Source organism: Aspergillus pseudonomiae (assembly GCF_009193645.1).
Source record: "Aspergillus pseudonomiae strain CBS 119388 unplaced genomic scaffold BDV37scaffold_80, whole genome shotgun sequence".
NCBI classification, from domain to species: domain Eukaryota; kingdom Fungi; phylum Ascomycota; class Eurotiomycetes; order Eurotiales; family Aspergillaceae; genus Aspergillus; species Aspergillus pseudonomiae.
This window is the reverse complement of record NW_022476072.1, coordinates 113,231-130,948: the sequence shown is the minus strand read 5'-3', so window position 1 is coordinate 130,948 and position 17,718 is coordinate 113,231. Positions and strand designations below refer to the sequence as shown.

The window sequence follows — 17,718 nt, the reverse complement described above, 5'->3', positions numbered from 1 at the left end:
TAGCACACTCACCGGTCATGCTTGTAAATTGACTATTCCTGCTAATAATCGTTGACTTCGTTATTTTTCCATCCGCTGCGAAGGACCAGGAACGATGTCTGCCAAACGTTGGACGGATGAATTCCAAACCTTTTCACTGGATTCCTTCTCCTGTTTCACAACAGACGGCAAGAAAATGCACCGCCAGGGTCTTCAGCCTTGGCATCCGCGTTGATTGGACACCCTTCCCCAGCCCTGTAGCCGGGGGGCTAAAACGAGCAGTATCATCCAATGACATGACTGAGGGAAAGTGGGTCCAGGGGATCAAAAAGGGTCTAGTTAGGAAAGGGGTCTGGTGGACCATTGAAGAAGAGGCAGTTTCACAAAAGACAAGAGATACACCAATGGATGAAAAATATGATAAAAAATTAAAATATAAATTCAGAAACAAAAGAAGAAAATTTCATATAAACTCTTTTTAGTTGATTGTAAAAAACTGAACTGAAAGGAAAAGAAAACTCAAGGCAGACAGGGCTGTGCGGCTCTATTGTGAGTGAAGGAGCGAGCCCTGTAAGAAATCTCGGCGTATTTTTGGGAAATTCCGTTCTGGTACGGATCATAACCATGCGGTGGGAGTGATGTTCTCGTCTCCTCATTACATATGCTGACTTTCTCTCCTTCTGTCTTTCTCGCGACGATCCATTACTTTCTCTCTTTTCTTTCCTTCCCTTCTTCTCGTTGCTGACTACTAACTGATCGACTTGCTTCTTCCTTTCGGATTCCCTTCGTTTTTTCTGTTTGTCTTATCTTTCGATTGTCTGTTTATTCTTATTCGATTTTGACAGTTTTCCCTTTTCCTTTCCCTCCACCCCTCCGGAAATTACAACCACGCCAGCGTTTCCGATGGGCATCTCTTCATAGCTCTTTTTTTACGGTGGTCGAAGATTGGATTGCGCTTCCATATCCAACGAAACCTTTTTCTTGCCATGTGGTGATCGCTTGGACCGCTAGATTAACGTCATGAAGCTCGCCAACACTCTGCACGCCCTCCGCCATCGGTGGGTTCCCGTCTTCCAGAAGGTGCGCTCCTCGCCCGGGGAGGCCTTCGATCTCTTCTGGGACTTTGCTCGCCGATATTTCTTCTCCCTCGCGTTCATCTCGCTGTTTGGCGCCAAATTCCTCCATCTCTTCGCCCACCTGCATTCCCTCCCGGCGAGCAAGTTTCTTCTCTGGGGCATTACATTCTTCTTTCAAGATGTCATGATCCTGCTTTTGTTCCGGACCCTCGCTCAGAGGGTCCCGTGGCGGCCCCTGGCCATCGTGGGCGCGATTGTCGTTATTCCATTCAGGTGCGTGTGTCCGGAGGGGTTGCTATGGCCGAACTGACCCGAAACTAACGCTCTTCGCTTCTAATAGTTTGATGATGTCCGGAATGATGGCCTCCAATACTTCGTTCTACGTCGTGACCGGTGCCGAAATCCACTGGCGACAGGCCACCTCCTTCCATGCCGACGCCGCCGCCATGCGGACCCTCCTGACCGGATTGGCCGGCTTTCTGATTGTGGAAGGTATTCTGCTGACGGTGAATTGGTTTGTGGCAGGGTTCATTCATCGGGTGACGGGTGGAATTTTGCACGTGTTGGCCTGGCCCATCCGTGTGCTGGTGGAGCGTCTGCGACCCTGTTTCCATCGTGCCTACGGCAGTGTCCGGCGGCAACCCCTTCCGGACCCAGAGATTTACGAGCAGATTGCGGTCGATGACTACCTGGACGATAAGAGTGATGATGGAGAATCGGACCACTTGTTGCACACTGGGACTGGGAGCACGACCCCGACGGAGCGCAGGCGGACGGATACCCCCATGCGTCGATTTGTCGTGTTGGGTCTGTTCGGCTTGTTCCTGCTCCTCCGCTTCCTTCGTCCCTGGGCGCCGGCGTACATGTATCTCTCAGGTACTTTACCGTTGACACCGTTCTTTGAGGGTGGACATCGCAAGTCTCCGGTCGACACAACGGCCATGCCGGGTGATTATGCCTGGCTGGAAGAGCGATCATCCTTGCACCCCGCCCCAGGTTGGGATTGGATGCCGCAGAAGGGACTCCCTGGATTCTCTGATTGGGATAAAACCGACCGTTTCGCCCTGCACTACACGCCGAGCATGGACCCATTGCACATTTCCAATCGGGAAAACCCAGTGCTCGATGCCATTCGTCCCGTGCTGGAGGATGGCAGTGTCAAGATCAAACATGTCATTATGCTGAAACTCGAGAGTACTCGGGGCGATGTCTTCCCCTTGAAGAAGGACTCGTTCATGTGGAATCGCATTGCGGAATCCCATAAGGATAAGCAGATACCGCCCGAGATCCAAGAGCGTCTCTCTAATTTGACTCGAACCGCCGAGTGGCTGACTGGTTTTGACGCCGGATTCGAACACACCGACTCGCTCCACGCGGATCGGAAAGCGTACGGTGGCATTAGCGCGCGGAACGCTCACACGACCGGTACCTACACGCTGAAGAGTTTGGTGGGTACCCTGTGCGGCGTGACGCCCCTGGTCACCGACTTCAACCGCGAATACAAACACCATATCTATCAGCCGTGCCTGCCTCACGTGTTCAATGCGCTGAGCCAGCAACACGATATCACCAATCAGACTGACGATTTCGCCGCGTGGCCGTGGCACTCTGTGTGGATGCAGTCGGTGACTGAAACCTACGATAACCAGGACAAACTTACTCCAGCTCTGGGCTACCACGACAAGGTCACGAAGGAGACCCTGGAAGACCCCAGCTCGAAGCACTACCCGGTGAAGTCGGAGGAGATTAACTACTATGGTTACGCGGATACCGAACTACGGGACTACATTCGCGATGCGATCGATGATGCGGAGGCCAGTCACACCCGCCTCTTCCTCACCCACCTGACCGGCACCACGCATCATCCATGGGGAATGCCACATGATGAGTACGAGGAGTTCATGGGATCGTCGTGGACTGGACACAACAATGATGTTAACCGCTACTTGAATACGATCGGCTTTGGCGACAATTGGATCCGTGAGATTATTAGCATTCTGGAGGAGAAGGGCGTTGCGGATGAGACGTTGATTGTCATGGCCGGTGATCATGGTCTGTCGTTGCCGAACGACGGTGGCGTTACGCCCTACGACAACCCGCATGTCGGCAGTTTCCACGTCCCCATTGTGTTGGCGCACCCCAAATTGCCTCCGGTCGAGGTTTCCACTCCCGTGAACAGTAATCAGATTGTGCCGACTATTTTGGACTTACTGATTGAGTCGCGGTCGCTGAGCGAAGGCAGCGGCCGTGCGGCGCGCGACATCTTATCGATGTACGAAGGGCAGTCCATGCTCCGTCCGTTGATTCCGGAAGAGGACGGAAAACAGAACTGGCAGTTCACCGTCATGAACACTGGCGGTACTTGGCTCGCGGTTCGCTCGGCGGCACGACCGGCGTTCCGCCTGGTCATTCCGTTGGTTGACGATCTGGAGTGGCGATTCACCGATCTGGAGAAGGATCCGATCGAACTCAAACCCATCAAGCACTTCAGCCTTATGGATATGGCCAATGAACTTGACCAGAAGTACGGACAGGACGTCGTGGACTGGCTTCGCGATGCTGCACATGTCACCGAGTGGTGGGTGCTCGATAATTGGCACCGCTATCGGTACATTCCCCAGATCAAGATCTCGAAAGACGGCAAGGTTAGCAAGGGCAAGGATTCCGATGGCAAGGGCCCAGACGACAACGATTCGGATGATACGGATTCTGATGACTCGGACTCCAAACGGTGAGCGAGACTTCTGTCAGAGTGGGATTAGAAAGTCCACCCACGAACTTGACTATCATTTATTATATGACTCGATGGGCCTCCAGGCGCATCACAACCCAACCATATCCCGCGCGGAAAAGCAAGCACACATGATTGCTGGGGACTCACGCTCCCTTTGGACCCATGGGCATTGGCGGTTAATTTTTCTCCGGACCGACAGGACTTTTCTCTAGAGGAGAGAGTCCCTGTACACTATCTACCGGGTTTTGTGTATAGACTACGATATTCTTTGTCGATAATAATCAATTGATACGCATGATGATGGCTTCCAGGATGTATCCGTATTTTATAGATTGGGCTGTGCTACCAGCGAGCTCCACCGTAGGTGTCGTGGGAATTTTCCGAGACTCGTCGGCATTTCTTTTCTTCACGGCCATTCTGACGTTGGCTTCTACAGGCCAAGATTTTCCGGACCGGAGGGGAGCAATCTATCTGCCACGGTGCCTGAGTGCCGGCGCTTATCTATGGCTGATATAGGCGCCGATCCCTCTGAAGCTATACCCTTTCATTATTAATGCCTGCAGTTTAATTGCTCAAGCAGAACACCCAATGCCATGTCTCATCCTTTGCGTTTCATGCCAAGTCTCCGTGTCGGTCGCGAAACGGCGTCTGGCCGCCGTCTCTTGGTGTCAACTCTGATAACCCTATTTATCCGCAACACCAGTGCCGTGCTTCTCATGTGATGGCAATAGGCAATTAATATCGGTTCGCGGCTGAATGTTCTCGATTCTGTCGTTTCAGCAGTCATATTTGCGGCGTGCACCCTTTTGGTGGAGAGCATTCCACAGGTCCGATAGGTGCATCCCTTGCGTTGTCCAGTCAAGATGGAAGAACGCCATCAAGCCAAGACGCGCTACAGTATCAGCTACGATACTACTAAGCCCGGCAATGTCCCTGCAATATGGATCCTCGGGCCGGGTGTCGAGCCATCTGTATCGGGGCATTCTTCCTGGTGTCGTGCGTGGGCACCGTCGTATATCTAGGGCTTGACCCCGCTGGTGTGAAGTGCTGTCGTGCGTCTTCGGAGGCTATCCCTTGGGCACTTCTCATCATGAAGCTCGTTAACCGTTTGCTCGCTTCATTCCTTTCAGCGAGCACCGGTGAGTGGTGGACCACCGACCCAATGCTGTTTCTCTGCGTCTGACCCTTTAGTAGTGTTGCAGTCATGCTGGGCACAGTCCGGCACACCAGTTGCCTACACGGATTCTGAGACGGGAATCACGTTTGACACGTGGTCGGTACCTGCTGGTACAGGTACGGGTGGTCTCGTCTTCGGTGTTGCTCTGCCGGGATCGGCGTTGACCACCGATGCGACGGAGTTTATCGGTTATCTGGTGAGGATATCTAGCTATCCATGACCACTTCAAAGTGGTGCTAAACGTTCTGATGTTCCAAGCAATGTGCGTCCCAAAATGCCTCGTCCGCTGGCTGGTGTGGTATTTCCTTGGGTGGTGGCATGAACAACAATCTCCTGTTCTTGGCCTATCCGTACGAGGACACCGTCTTGACCTCCTTGCGATTCGGCTCAGGGTACAGCATGCCCGGGGTCTATACCGGCGACGCCAATATCACCCAGATTTCCTCGAGCATCAATGCTACTCATTTTACGTTGTTGTTCCGTTGTGAGAATTGCCTGACTTGGGACCAAGATGGTCAAACCGGGAACGCGACCACAAGCAAGGGCCGGTTAGTCCTGGGATGGGCGCAGGCGACGGAAAGTCCGTCGAACCCGTCCTGTCCGGATAATATCAGCCTGGTGCAACACGACAACCAGGGTATCATCTCGGCTACTCTGGATGAGAATGCAGCTAGTGACTCCTATGAGGACTGGGTCAAGTTGGCTAACAAGACGGTTCCCGGGGATTGTTCTGGTGGCGGTGGTGGAGGCAATGAGCCGACTCCTACCCCTGTACCTGACGGTGTTACATACGACTATATTGTCGTCGGTGGAGGTGCGGGAGGTATCCCCATCGCCGATCGGCTTAGTGAGGCTGGACACAGCGTTCTCCTGATCGAGAAGGGTCCTCCCTCTTCTGGACGCTGGGGTGGCACCATGAAGCCCTCCTGGTTGGATGATACCAACTTGACGCGGTTTGATGTTCCTGGGTTGTGCAACCAGATCTGGGTCGATTCCAACGGCATCGCCTGTAGTGATACCGACCAGATGGCGGGTTGTGTGCTGGGTGGAGGCACCGCCGTCAACGCGGGATTGTGGTGGAGGGTAAGCCGTACTCAGATATCCTGTTTGAATCTATTGCTGATAATCTCCAGCCAAACCCTGTGGACTGGGATTACAACTTCCCCGAGGAATGGCAGTCGTCCGACATGCAGGCTGCCGCGGACCGCGTGTTCTCACGAATCCCCGGAACCACAACCCCTTCCACCGATGGAAAGCTTTACCTCCAGCAAGGAGCCAATATACTGGAGCAAGGCTTGCAGTCCGCGGGATGGTCTTTTGTTACCCTCAACGATGTCCCGGCCCAGAAAACCAAGACCTTTGGTCACACACCGTTCATGTTTTCTAGAGGCGAGCGCGGAGGGCCCATGGGGACGTATTTGGTGTCGGCGAGCGAGAGGGATAATTTTGCCCGCTGGTCGAACACAACCGTTAAGAGAGTGGTCCGTGAGGGCGGACGTATCACCGGAGTTGAGGTCGAGGCAACCCTCGATGGTGGCTATGCAGGTACCGTCAATGTGACTGCTAATACGGGTCGTGTCATTCTTTCGGCGGGAACTTTCGGAACGCCTAAGGTCCTTATGCGAAGTACGTTATGTTGATGATATTGCCGGGAGCCAATGCTGATGATGTATAGGTGGCATCGGTCCGAAGGATCAGCTGTCCATCGTGAAGAGCTCAGCTGCTGATGGAGAGACAATGATCGCCGAATCGGAGTGGATCGAACTTCCGGTCGGCGAGAACTTGGTTGATCATGTCAATGTGAGTGTCAAGGGTATTGGGGGATGTTGCTACCATGCTAACATGATACGTACAGACTGACGTTGTCGTGACCCACCCTGATGTTGTATTCTATGACTTCAAAGCGGCATATAAGACCCCCATCGAGAGTGATGCGACGAGTTATCTAAGTATGTAATCATGCCCGGACGAGTTGCCCGACACTAACAACAATAGACGCTCGCACCGGGATTTTCGCCCAGGCTGCGCCCAACATTGGTCCAATGTAAGTTGCCCGTCTTGCAAAGCCGTCATGATGCTAACGTGTATAGAATCTTCGACGAAGTCACCGGCTCTGATGGCATCAAACGACAGATACAGTGGACTGCTCGGGTGGAAGGCGGCCATGATACGCCTGACGGACGTACGTTGACTATTGTGTGAAAGATTCATGCAGGATATTAATGGTTCTGTAGACGCGTTGACCATCAGCCAATACCTTGGCCGCGGCTCAACCTCGCGCGGCCGTATGACTATCACCGCAGGACTGGACACGGTGGTCTCGACGCTGCCATTCCTGCGCGAGGAGAGTGATGTCAACGCCGTGATCGAGGGAATTCAGAACCTGCAGAGGGCCCTGAACGGAACGGGACTTACCTGGACCTATCCAGCTCGGAACACTTCTATCGCTGAGTTTGTGAAGACTGTGAGTGGTGGATTCTAGAAGGATATTCAACGTAACTGACACAGATAGATGCCAATCACTGCTGGAACGCGCCGCGCCAATCACTGGATGGGTGAGTTGCTAAGCACCCTCCTAATAACGTCGCTAATTGTTCTAGGAACCTGTAAAATTGGTACAGATGATGGCCGCACCGGAGGCAGCGCTGTTGTTGATCTTAATACTAAGGTCTACGGAACTGATAACCTGTTCGTCGTGGATGCTAGTATCTTCCCGGGCATGATCACAGCCAATCCTTCGGCTTACATTGTCACGGTCGCCGAGCATGCAGCCGAGAAGATTCTTGCGCTGTGATGGGTGTATAGCCTCATTGCGCTGAGTTCTATACATTGTTATCTTGCTGGTTCGTGTAGTTACATATTTAGACACAGGGTTCTTTATTCAGTCCATTCTACCTCCTGTGTCTTTTGGAGACCCGGCGCAGACTCTCAAGTCGGTAGGTGTCATTTAGCCTTGTCAATGTATATCTACGTATCCATCACCGCGACTATGCTATCTTCTGGCGGTACACCATATGCACTGTACATCCTAATGATAACACATTTTGTCTCTACCTAGTGAAGGCGAAGTGTCGGATACCCAGAGAATAGCAAAACCCTGCATTGCGTAAAAGAATAATCTGGATGGAGGACAGTGACATGCCGCCGGGTAGCTGCAGATGGAGAGTTAGATCAGCTCCTTGTCGATTAATCTGACAGGCCATGCTATGACTTTCGATCTATGTGAATGCGACGGCGGATGGGGACCATTCCAAGACAAAAGATTCTCAGCATGGGATTGATTGCTGTACACGAGGTTTCTTATTTCTTTATTCAAATAGGCCGCTTTCTACGCGACGTGAAATTAGTGTAACAATGCTGGAACCTGGAGTGGCACATTCACCCATTATATACTACAACTGAAAGGAAACATATTCCCTGCCTGTACAACTACACTAGAACAGAGATGCCTTTTACCGCCACTTTGTAGGTCCAATCCTGCAGTCCATCCCAAATCCCTCCCATGCCCTAAAGGACGTGGACCAATCTCACTCAAGCCACCCTCTGCTGTGGTCGCTTGGCAAGAGAAGTTAGATTCTGGTCTAGACCCAGTACTTGGAACAAAGGCTTTTCAGACTCATTTCGCTGAGGTACCAGTACTTAATACGCGAGAGAGGTAGCACAGTACACAGTCGGCAATTGGGATTTTATAAGTCAACGCATTGGGAAGCCCCTGTCAGCGCTAGGCATGGAGCTCCCTGCTGCACGGCGTCAGTCTCTATTGCAATTCCAAATATCTGGTCGCAGGCTACAATGGGCTATACGGCAGCAGCAAGCAGTGGCGAGAATCGGCAATGGGTCATCAAGGTCGCTTCGTGGCCGCTGTTCGGCGTGTGCACTATCCTAGTCGCAACGCGGATCTGGATTCGTCTCCGTATCATTCGGCCTCTAGGCTGGGATGATGGGTTTATTGTGCTGGCCATGGTAGGACTGCCGATGATTCTGAATGGACAGCCTCTGACAGTGGTAGGTCAGCGCGACTGCCGAAAGCATTCTGACGACCATCAGCGTGCATTATGGCACCGGACGACATATCGTCGACCTCACTGATACACAGCGCATTCTGTCAGCCAAGTTTAACTGGATGTCGCAGGCGTTCCATGTATTTTCGACGAACTGGGGTAAAGTATCTGTTGCGCTATTTCTGCTACGCATCATGCGGAAGGTCAAGCACCACCAAATCGCCATGTATGGGGGGATGGCTCTTCTCACCATCATCAATATGGTATCGATATACACTATGTACGGCCAGTGTACTCCCACCCGGAGCCTGTGGGATTACACTGTTGAAGGGTCGTGCTGGCCGCCGACAGTGCAGAAGAACTATGCCTTCTTCCAAGGATGTATGTACTCGCTTTCCTGATTTACCATGTTACTGATCATATAGCGGCCTCCGCATTCTCGGATTTCGTGCTCGCCATCTATCCACTAAAGACCATTGCTGGGCTGCAGATGGCCCGTAAGATCAAGATTGGGTTGAGCTGTGTGCTTTCGCTGGGAATCATGTAAGTATCTAGGTCTATGGTAGACGCATCACAGTCTGATCAAGTAGCGCCATGGCTGCTGCAATTGTCAAGACCATCAACCTCGCTTCTCTGACCGAACGAGCCGATTTTCCATGGGACACGGTTGATCTTGCAATATGGACCGCCATCGAACAATACCTCATTATTCTCGCCGCATGCATCCCTACCATGACGCCCTTATTCCACATTCTGATACACAAATGCACTTCCAAAAGAAACACCACTCACGTCGGAACTCACCCCGAGAACCAGTATGGGCGCGGCCATGCGTATGGACAGTTTGGTGGTCGCAGTTTGGATTACGCCCTCGGTACATACGGGGATGCGTGGGCTACCACGCGGAGAGACAAGGGGGATGGCGATAGCGGGGACCCTATCATGGACGAGGAGGCGAGCCATGGGATAATGAAGACGACAGAGATCCATATTCAGTCTGACGTGGATGTCACTCAGCGGGGATCGTAGATACGAGCCTCTGTGCGTCGTTTGGCTTCAGAATTTTCTAGTAACTAATGTGGTACTATTTTTCATTGGCTCATGTATTTGTCACATTCAGAGGACTGAGTTACATTATGTTACTGGGTTGCCAACTGGACGTTTTGTCCTCGATTATGATTTGTCTATTTAGAATGGGACTGTGCTTATGGCCTCTGGATGTTAGATGTTGTAGAACCATTTGATTGTCTTGGCTATGCCACGCTCCTACATCTAATACACCCTATATGTGAGCATGTAAGCCCGTCATCGGAAACCTTAACGATTGAGCCGTGAAGCGAAGATGAGATCCTGCAGACACGGCCTTCAGCCTCCAGCTTTTCTGGGCCAACCGTTGGAATTCCCATTGCTTACCTGACACCGGAGTCTGCTAAATCTCTAGCTCAACCCTACCCTCCGACTCTAGTTTGGTTCAGATGACCCCCTCGAGGTTTCAAGTCTTTCATCGTGCTGGGTTCGTTTGCGGTGAACTCCCTCCCTGTGACACGAAAGTCAATATAGTTGGACAGTGGGCCGAGGATCACTATGCCAAGTTCTTCCTGCATCTCGTTTTCGGCCAGGGCGCGGTGTTACAAGTGTACGTTAAGGAACCAATATATAACTGATCTGCAAGATCGCCCTTCCACATTTTGTTTCCATTATTTTCCCCTCTCAGTTCATAGGTCATTATCTCCATAGTTGTGAGAATCGTACCTCGGAGACGGCGCAATGGATTCTAAACACTCGCCAGAAACTCCAGACACCGAGAAGGACCGGCCGGTGGTCGATCTCGAGGAGATTGGGGAGCGCGAGGGATACATGCTTTACACGCCGCGCACCCAGAATCAGAACCTCAAAACTACAGATGATGGCCTGACCGTGCTGATCCCACAGCCCACGAACTTTCCTCATGATCCACTCAACTGGTCGCCGTTCAAGAAAAATCTCATTCTTTTTGTTATTTCGGCCACTGCGTTTCTGCCGGACTATGGAAGTGCCACGGGTGCGGTGACGCTCCTCCAACAGGCCAAGTACGAACCTGGGTATTGGCATATGCACAAGGGATGCTAACTAAAACTGATGCTAGACAATGGAACATGACCGAGGATCATGTCAACCATTCGCAGGCCGGAAATATCTTTATGCTGGGTGTTGGTGGCCCTATCGTTGTCGCTCTGTCTGCCTACTTCGGTCGTCTTCCGGTGCTGTTTTATTTTGTGGTGTTGGCACTTGCGACGGCAATCTGGTGCACCGCAGCACAATCATTTGAGTCATTCATGGTATGTCCCCCTAAAATATTCCAGCAATGGATTCTGACCAGTCCAGGCTGCCCGGATTCTGAATGGACTTTTCTCGACGGTTGCACAAGGCGTACGTGGCCAACATCCTCTTTGTCTGCGTCCAAACCCTAACCCTAGCAGGGCGGCCTCATGTTCATCAAAGACATGTTCTTCCTGCATGAACAGGCCCGCAAAATCAACATTTGGTCTGGGTCCATCATCCTCTCGCCCTACCTGGGGCCGATGTTCGCAGCCTTCATAACCAACACCCAGGTCTGGCAATGGGCCTTCGGTCTATACAGCATCGAAACTGGCCTCTGTCTCATCGCAATCATTCTCTTCGTCGAAGAGACGTACTACGATCGCAAAAACCACCAGCCAGACCTCATCCCTAACGCCCCACGATGGAAACGCATGCTGGGCATCCAGCAACGTCAGAGCGGATACATCGTCAACACCCCGAAAGATGCACTCATGCGCCCAGTCACCGTCATCATGAAGCCTGTCGTCCTCCTATCCACAATTTACTATATGCTTACCTTCGCGTGGGTGGTAGGCGTCAACACGACGCTCTCCATCTTCGTCGGCCCATTATACGGCTTCGGTCCTAAGCAAATCGGTACGTACATACCTACCTACCTACCTACATAGATACATAAATACACACATACACAGACCAACCCCCCTTTAAATTTAATTTACCGACAAATACACTAACCAGACAAGGCTTCTTCTACTTTACCCCCGTCGTAGCCGCCATCCTGGGCGAACTCACCGGCCACTGGCTGCACGACTACCTCGCCAAGCTCGCCACAAACCGCAACAAAGGCCGTCTGGAGCCCGAAGCCCGCCTCCTCGCCATCTGGTTCGCGACGCCCTTCATCCTGGCTGGGATCATCCTCCTCGGCTTCGCCCTCGAAGGTGCATACCACTACATGCTCACTGCCCTGGGATGGGGGTTCTACGTCTTCGGCGTGATGATCGTCACCGTCGCCATAAACGCCTACGTCCTTGATAGCTACCCGGAGGCTAGTGGGGAAGTGGCTGCGTGGGTGAACTTTGGACGCACGACGGGTGGGTTTATTGTGAGCTATTTCATGGTCGAGTGGGCCAGTAAACAGGGTGCGAGGAGACAGTTTGGCACGATGGCTGGTATTGCCGTCGGGGCGGTTTTGATTGTTTTGTTGTTGCAGGTTAAAGGGAAGGCCATGAGGGCGTGGGCTGGGCCGGTGAATTTCAAGTCGGGTTGATTTGTCTTGGGGTTACTGGGTGGCGGTTTGTAGGTTGTAGGTTGTGATAGAGGGTTTTTTGGTGGGATGGTGTTGTGTTTGGTGGGTGGCTGGTTTGGCATTCAAATCTGAGGTCTACTGTTTGTATACGTATGTGTTTCGCGCTTCCTGGCTGTTTGAGATATCGTTATATAAATGCAGATCAATTGAATGGATTCATGTACGTAAATGGAACTAAGAAGCAAAGCATTGGCTAAACAAGCCAACAGCCCACAGCCAATATTCAACACCAGACTCACGCCACTAGACTCACACCTAAAAATACACTCTAATGGCAGTATCAAACCCGGCATTCAACTCCGTCGTCTTATTAGCAAGCGTATCCTTATCGACTGCGGTCACCTTATTCTGCAGTGCTGCGGAAAGAGAACCAGTCCTGCCCCTGAGGTTCACCAGATTCATTCTCACGATTGCACCTATTTTCGCTTCATCGACGAGCGGTTTCTAAAGCCATATCAACATTGGCACCCCACCACAACATAGACAACAAGAAAAAAGGAAAGGAAATACCTTCTGAACCAGCGTTACAAGCGCAGTCTTAACATCCGGCTCCAATCCCAACAAAGCTGTGGTCGTGGCAGCACTCTCACTTACTGTGAACGGCGAAGCAGCAATGGTGTCCCTCGTCGCCTGGTCGAGGTCATTTTCTACGACCATCTCTTTCACCTGGATATCTAGTGCGGCAGGGATCCCACCGTTGTAGGCTACTATGCTTTTGGTGAGGGCGGAGAGGTCGGTGGTTATCTTGCTGAGGTCGTTTATTACTGCTGTTGCGTCGCGGGTGCGAGGGGTTGAGATTGGGGTGCAGGTTGTTAGGGTTAGGAGGAAGAAGGTGAGGAGAGGTTGAAGGAGGTACATTTTGGAGGTCTTAGTTGTCGTATCAGGTGAGGATAGGTTTGGGGATGGGGTGTTGCGTCTTTCGATGTGGTTGGTGTGGGTGATTTATAGATCTCATGGAAATGAGCCGGCTCGGCTTATTATAGCATGCTTGGGATATACTGCCGTTAGATGGTATACTGTATGACGTCGAGGATGAGTCACTTTGGCATTTGAATATGATATTGATAATTGTATGGTTATTAGTTCTGATTGACTTGGGGCTGCAGTGCGGATTGGGCCGTGGATTGGGGATATTCCCTTTTGGCTTCATACAGGAGGTATCACTCGTGGTACACATGGGTTGGGATAGCTGGATTTATTTAAGTAGAAACAAAGATAGAGCTGGAAAAGGCCATATCCGATTTACGGTGTGATATTATGGTCTCGCCTGGACTGGGCTTCATTTGTGATACACGGAGACGCATGTGGATAAGAGATGGGCGTCTTATGTGGATGTGAATCTTCTACTGTAGGTATGCAAAGCATTGGAGTTCCATGCAGCATCTCGAAGTAACATGCTAGAATGAAAATAAATCCAATAGAGGTAGAATTAGTGCAAGTAGTATTTGTATTCGAGCACCGAAGGCCTATGGAGTTCTTGAAGATATTAGAAAGATCTATGATTGTCTTTGAAGCCAAATAACGACGGTGTCGAGTAGAGAGGATTTCTCCTAAATTCGTAGAGCCCAGATTGTCTTCCAAGTGCAGATACAGTAATAGCCAAGAAACTGGCGAAGACCTCTCACAGTTGATAAGAAACGGATAATTGGCTTTATTATAGCAGAACGTGGAGAACTGATAACAGCACAGCATCCAGGTATCATTATTGGGCTATCTGGACGGGCAATCCCGGCGTCTCGTGCGGAGAAGATCTCGGAAGTCGCCGTTATAAATGCCCTTTATATACCCTGACCCAACCGGGCTGTTCTCACATATCTCTAAAATCCCTATACTCGACACCCCCAGGTTTCAACCAAGGACCGACAACTTCTCATCACCAAATGTCTCCCCTGACCGACGAACAATTGTCCGCAGCCGCCGGCGCATGTCTGGAGCTGCAGAGAACCGCCCAAGACATCCACTCGAAACGGCCGTTTGTCGCGTTGCTTCTGGCACCGGACAATACCACCGTTCTGATGTCCTCCCTGTCGCTATCGCACGTCAGGCACGCCGAGACTGAACTCGCCCGCAACGCGGCCGATAATTATGCGCGCGACTATCTCGCCAAAACAACGCTCGTCTCCACCTGGGAGCCTTGCGCCATGTGCGCCGGCACGATGTACTGGGCGAACATTGGACGGCTGGTGTACCTGGCGTCAGAGAAAACACTCCGACAGCTCACCGGAGAAGGGAACACTGAGAACCTCACTCTGGATTTGCCATGTCGAACCGTATTTGCCAGTGGCCAGACGGAAGTGGAGGTTATTGGGCCTGTGAGTGGGTGGGAAGCCAAGGTGGTGGAGGATAGTCAAAGGTACTGGGGAAAAGCGAAATAGCAAAGTGACCAAGGCAATATTCTTCGGGCTCCCATTTTGCAAAGATTGATGGCTGCTATTATTTATGTATTCGAATGTTCTTATCTTATCAATCTTCGATCGGTTGGTTGTATCGCTTGCATCGCCTTTGTGGCACACTTTATCGGATGTGCAGTGATAATGCGGAAATGTGAAGGAAATCATTTAAAATCATATCGTTATCCAAGGCGATGGGCATTAGCACCAGTTTCTATTGGAATCGGCGCTATCCTTTGGCACCCCACCATCGTAGCTGAAAAAGCTGGGTGTCTGATCTGATATTATGAGCAATGTACCCCGTCGTACTCAATTATAAATAGGAGGTTGTATCCTCTGCCTGCTGTGATATTAAACATCTCCCAATCATTCCCTACAGAATCTAAACAACAACTCAATATGCCGGTATGTGACAAGGAGAACACCCATACTCGATGGGCTGAGAATTCACGGCTAAAACATACAACGTTGATATTTCGTCGTCAAGTTTGTAGGCCTCGGGGTAGTGTACGAACATAATGAAACAGTCGAGATGTAGTTTTATCATGACTCATAAGAACAATACTGAACCCATGCTAATAACTACAGCATCCTACATGAAGCTGGGTACGACGAGGAATTTTGCCCTGAATCATTGGGTGCTACTCCTGCTTTCAAGCGTGTAGAGTAAGTACTGCTCTCTACGGAAACGAGGACAGAGAAAAGAAAACAACTAACTGATATATTAGCTTTCTTGATCAGAGGACCATTGCATATCTGCAAAGCGTCAAGGGAGTTTGTGTTGAATACACACGGGAGGAAAATTAATGGGTATCAGACTTCTCATTGCTACAGATACTATATGTTCGAATCATAACCTCACTTGAAACTTGACAAATGTGCTCTACATGTAGATACTGAGTACACGGTGACGCCACGTAGGTATGCACGTGGTAGTATGGCCATCCTTCGCGGCCTTGGCCTCACTGTGGATACCACGTACTTTAGGTTAGATTGAAGTTATTCCTAGTTCTAGAGACGTTCCGCTATAGTGTGGGGAGTGATACTTTGGTTTGGCGCCATGGCGTTGGAAACTTTGAGGCTCTCTATATTATAAATCTTCTTCAGGCCTAGCAAGGCTTTACAGTCTGCGGAGCTGCATCGTGAGGTAGGCCGATGGATAAACCAGGCCCAGGGCCTGTTTTCCCTTACTCCCCTCTTACTAAGATCGATTTATGATTCGAGCCAAGTAAGCATACTTCAGTTTGCTTGGCGAGCTTTTCAATGGGACCAAAGAATGGATCTGTTCGTACACCGCATTTATTGGGAGTATATATACCAGTTATATACATTCAATCTAAGATATATTCCACGTAAACCGAGCATTAAATTGTAAAAGGCTTGACTTCCAGTTCCGGGGTATTCCCCCCATTCTCCAGGCTTCGACCATATTTAGACTTGGCACCGTACTGATCATCATGCTTTTTGGACATGAAAAGGACAACGGTACTATGATCATGATTAGTATAGATGTACCTGTAGACCGCATCTATTTGGACGGACATACCTAGCAGTAGTCGCGACCCAGCCGGGCCACGCGAGAACAGCCGAGGCAACTGCCTTGGGATTGGTTCTGTATGCTGGAATGGTTGTTAGCCGCACTAGAGTCACAAATCGGATACAAGCGTCCTGAACTGAACGGGAAACATACCCAGAGCGGGTTTCTTCTCGGCCTCCGACCAGAACTTTTTCGCGGAAGTAGCGTCCGTACCAGTAATACGCGCACTGTACATAGCAGTGACGACCTGATCATTATATATGAGTATCCTGAATCGTGACCAGCAAGTACTGCCCTCGGAACATACCGTCATGAGAAGAGCCGAACTCAGCATCATTATCGACACGACCACCGCGCATATTTTCCACGCTAATCGGACGGATGGACTCTCGTATCTGTCAGGCCAGAAGAGGTCGAAAAAGAACGCCGCGCCGAAGATCGTGGCCACGGAGATTCCCACGAATATATTGTACGAGGCTGCGCCGATGAAACTGTTATTGTGGACTTTGACCCCAGGGTGCTGCCCTTGGATGTAGCTTTGTTGGTCGAGATAGTCTATGGAGGGATGGTATCAGTATGACAAACCTAGCCGCGGGAGGGTCTTCCGAAAGGTATGTACCTGATAGGGCTGCTGTCCCCACTGACTCAGAGCATACACAGAGGATCATGGCCAGTTGGTAGACAATCATCCTTGTGCGTCGTAGGTGATAGACACGGCTGAACATATGTTTCCCCTTGAACTTGTAGAATTGGATCTCATGGAGATCCAGACCCCAAATCACGGCCATGCTAAAGGTTTGCCCAAATCAGGTAGCACAGAAAGGTAATGAATATATCTATAACGGAAAAAGAAAAGAAAGTAAACGGAGTGAAATAGGATGATATTCAGAAGCGTAGTCTATCGGATATAGAAGAGTGGGGGGTGGCTTGGCATAAAAAGAAAGGAACTGTTTAGCGGGACGGCGAAGTAGGACGATATCCTACGCTTTATGATCCTATTCTATTTCATCATATGTCGATCTGATATTTTGTCTGCGGGTTGATTTGCAGATGATGAGATGGCTGATGTTAAACTTGATTTCAGGGCTGCGACGGGATCGCCCGGCAATGACGTCAATCACTGCGGATCCCTGGTGTAGTTCCTTGGTGCCTCAGGTTCTGCCGCATCTTGAGGCCATGAAGGACCTGACCCTGAAGAGGGGGATTGCCTTGGTGTA

The 17,718-nt window shown here is 50.7% G+C and overlaps 7 protein-coding genes across 7 annotated transcripts; 5 read left to right on the top strand and 2 right to left on the bottom strand.

The window, feature by feature from the left end:
- Positions 1-275: 275 nt before the first annotated feature.
- BDV37DRAFT_274547 (sulfatase domain protein) lies at positions 276-3,790 on the top strand (the record flags this gene model as incomplete). The annotated part of the gene is made up of 3 exons (XM_032085252.1): positions 276-356; positions 1,006-1,328; positions 1,396-3,790. The coding sequence occupies 3 exons, from the start codon at positions 276-278 to the stop codon at positions 3,788-3,790; spliced, it is 2,799 nt and encodes a 932-aa protein (XP_031937682.1).
- Positions 3,791-4,729: 939 nt separating this feature from the next.
- Positions 4,730-7,760, top strand: BDV37DRAFT_286730 (cellobiose dehydrogenase; the record flags this gene model as incomplete). Its single annotated transcript, XM_032087974.1, has 11 exons — positions 4,730-4,928; positions 4,984-5,162; positions 5,225-6,049; positions 6,100-6,592; positions 6,642-6,766; positions 6,822-6,915; positions 6,962-7,010; positions 7,057-7,148; positions 7,201-7,430; positions 7,479-7,521; positions 7,567-7,760. The coding sequence occupies 11 exons, from the start codon at positions 4,730-4,732 to the stop codon at positions 7,758-7,760; spliced, it is 2,523 nt and encodes an 840-aa protein (XP_031937681.1).
- A 517-nt stretch (positions 7,761-8,277) lies between these two features.
- Positions 8,278-10,219, top strand: BDV37DRAFT_209749 (uncharacterized protein). The gene is made up of 4 exons (XM_032079985.1): positions 8,278-8,929; positions 8,976-9,348; positions 9,393-9,510; positions 9,558-10,219. The coding sequence occupies exons 1-4, from the start codon at positions 8,759-8,761 to the stop codon at positions 9,994-9,996; spliced, it is 1,101 nt and encodes a 366-aa protein (XP_031937680.1). The 5' UTR covers positions 8,278-8,758; the 3' UTR covers positions 9,997-10,219.
- A 443-nt stretch (positions 10,220-10,662) lies between these two features.
- BDV37DRAFT_297047 (major facilitator superfamily domain-containing protein) lies at positions 10,663-12,538 on the top strand (the record flags this gene model as incomplete). Its single annotated transcript, XM_032090239.1, has 5 exons — positions 10,663-11,036; positions 11,093-11,285; positions 11,332-11,376; positions 11,427-11,904; positions 12,012-12,538. The coding sequence occupies exons 1-5, from the start codon at positions 10,735-10,737 to the stop codon at positions 12,533-12,535; spliced, it is 1,542 nt and encodes a 513-aa protein (XP_031937679.1). The 5' UTR covers positions 10,663-10,734.
- Positions 12,539-12,829: 291 nt separating this feature from the next.
- BDV37DRAFT_286727 (cell wall mannoprotein 1 family protein) lies at positions 12,830-13,432 on the bottom strand (the record flags this gene model as incomplete). The annotated part of the gene is made up of 2 exons (XM_032087973.1): positions 12,830-13,018; positions 13,085-13,432. The coding sequence occupies 2 exons, from the start codon at positions 13,430-13,432 to the stop codon at positions 12,830-12,832; spliced, it is 537 nt and encodes a 178-aa protein (XP_031937678.1).
- Positions 13,433-14,406: 974 nt separating this feature from the next.
- BDV37DRAFT_258000 (nucleoside deaminase) lies at positions 14,407-15,321 on the top strand. Its single transcript, XM_032083007.1, has one exon. It carries the CDS (start codon positions 14,455-14,457, stop codon positions 14,947-14,949), a length of 495 nt encoding a protein of 164 aa, XP_031937677.1. The 5' UTR covers positions 14,407-14,454; the 3' UTR covers positions 14,950-15,321.
- Positions 15,322-16,241: 920 nt separating this feature from the next.
- BDV37DRAFT_257996 (uncharacterized protein) lies at positions 16,242-17,519 on the bottom strand. Its single transcript, XM_032083006.1, has 5 exons — positions 17,121-17,519; positions 16,809-17,056; positions 16,655-16,748; positions 16,511-16,583; positions 16,242-16,452 (listed from the first exon to the last, which is right to left on the bottom strand). The coding sequence occupies exons 1-5, from the start codon at positions 17,287-17,289 to the stop codon at positions 16,329-16,331; spliced, it is 708 nt and encodes a 235-aa protein (XP_031937676.1). The 5' UTR covers positions 17,290-17,519; the 3' UTR covers positions 16,242-16,328.
- Between the last annotated feature and the right edge of the window lie 199 nt (positions 17,520-17,718).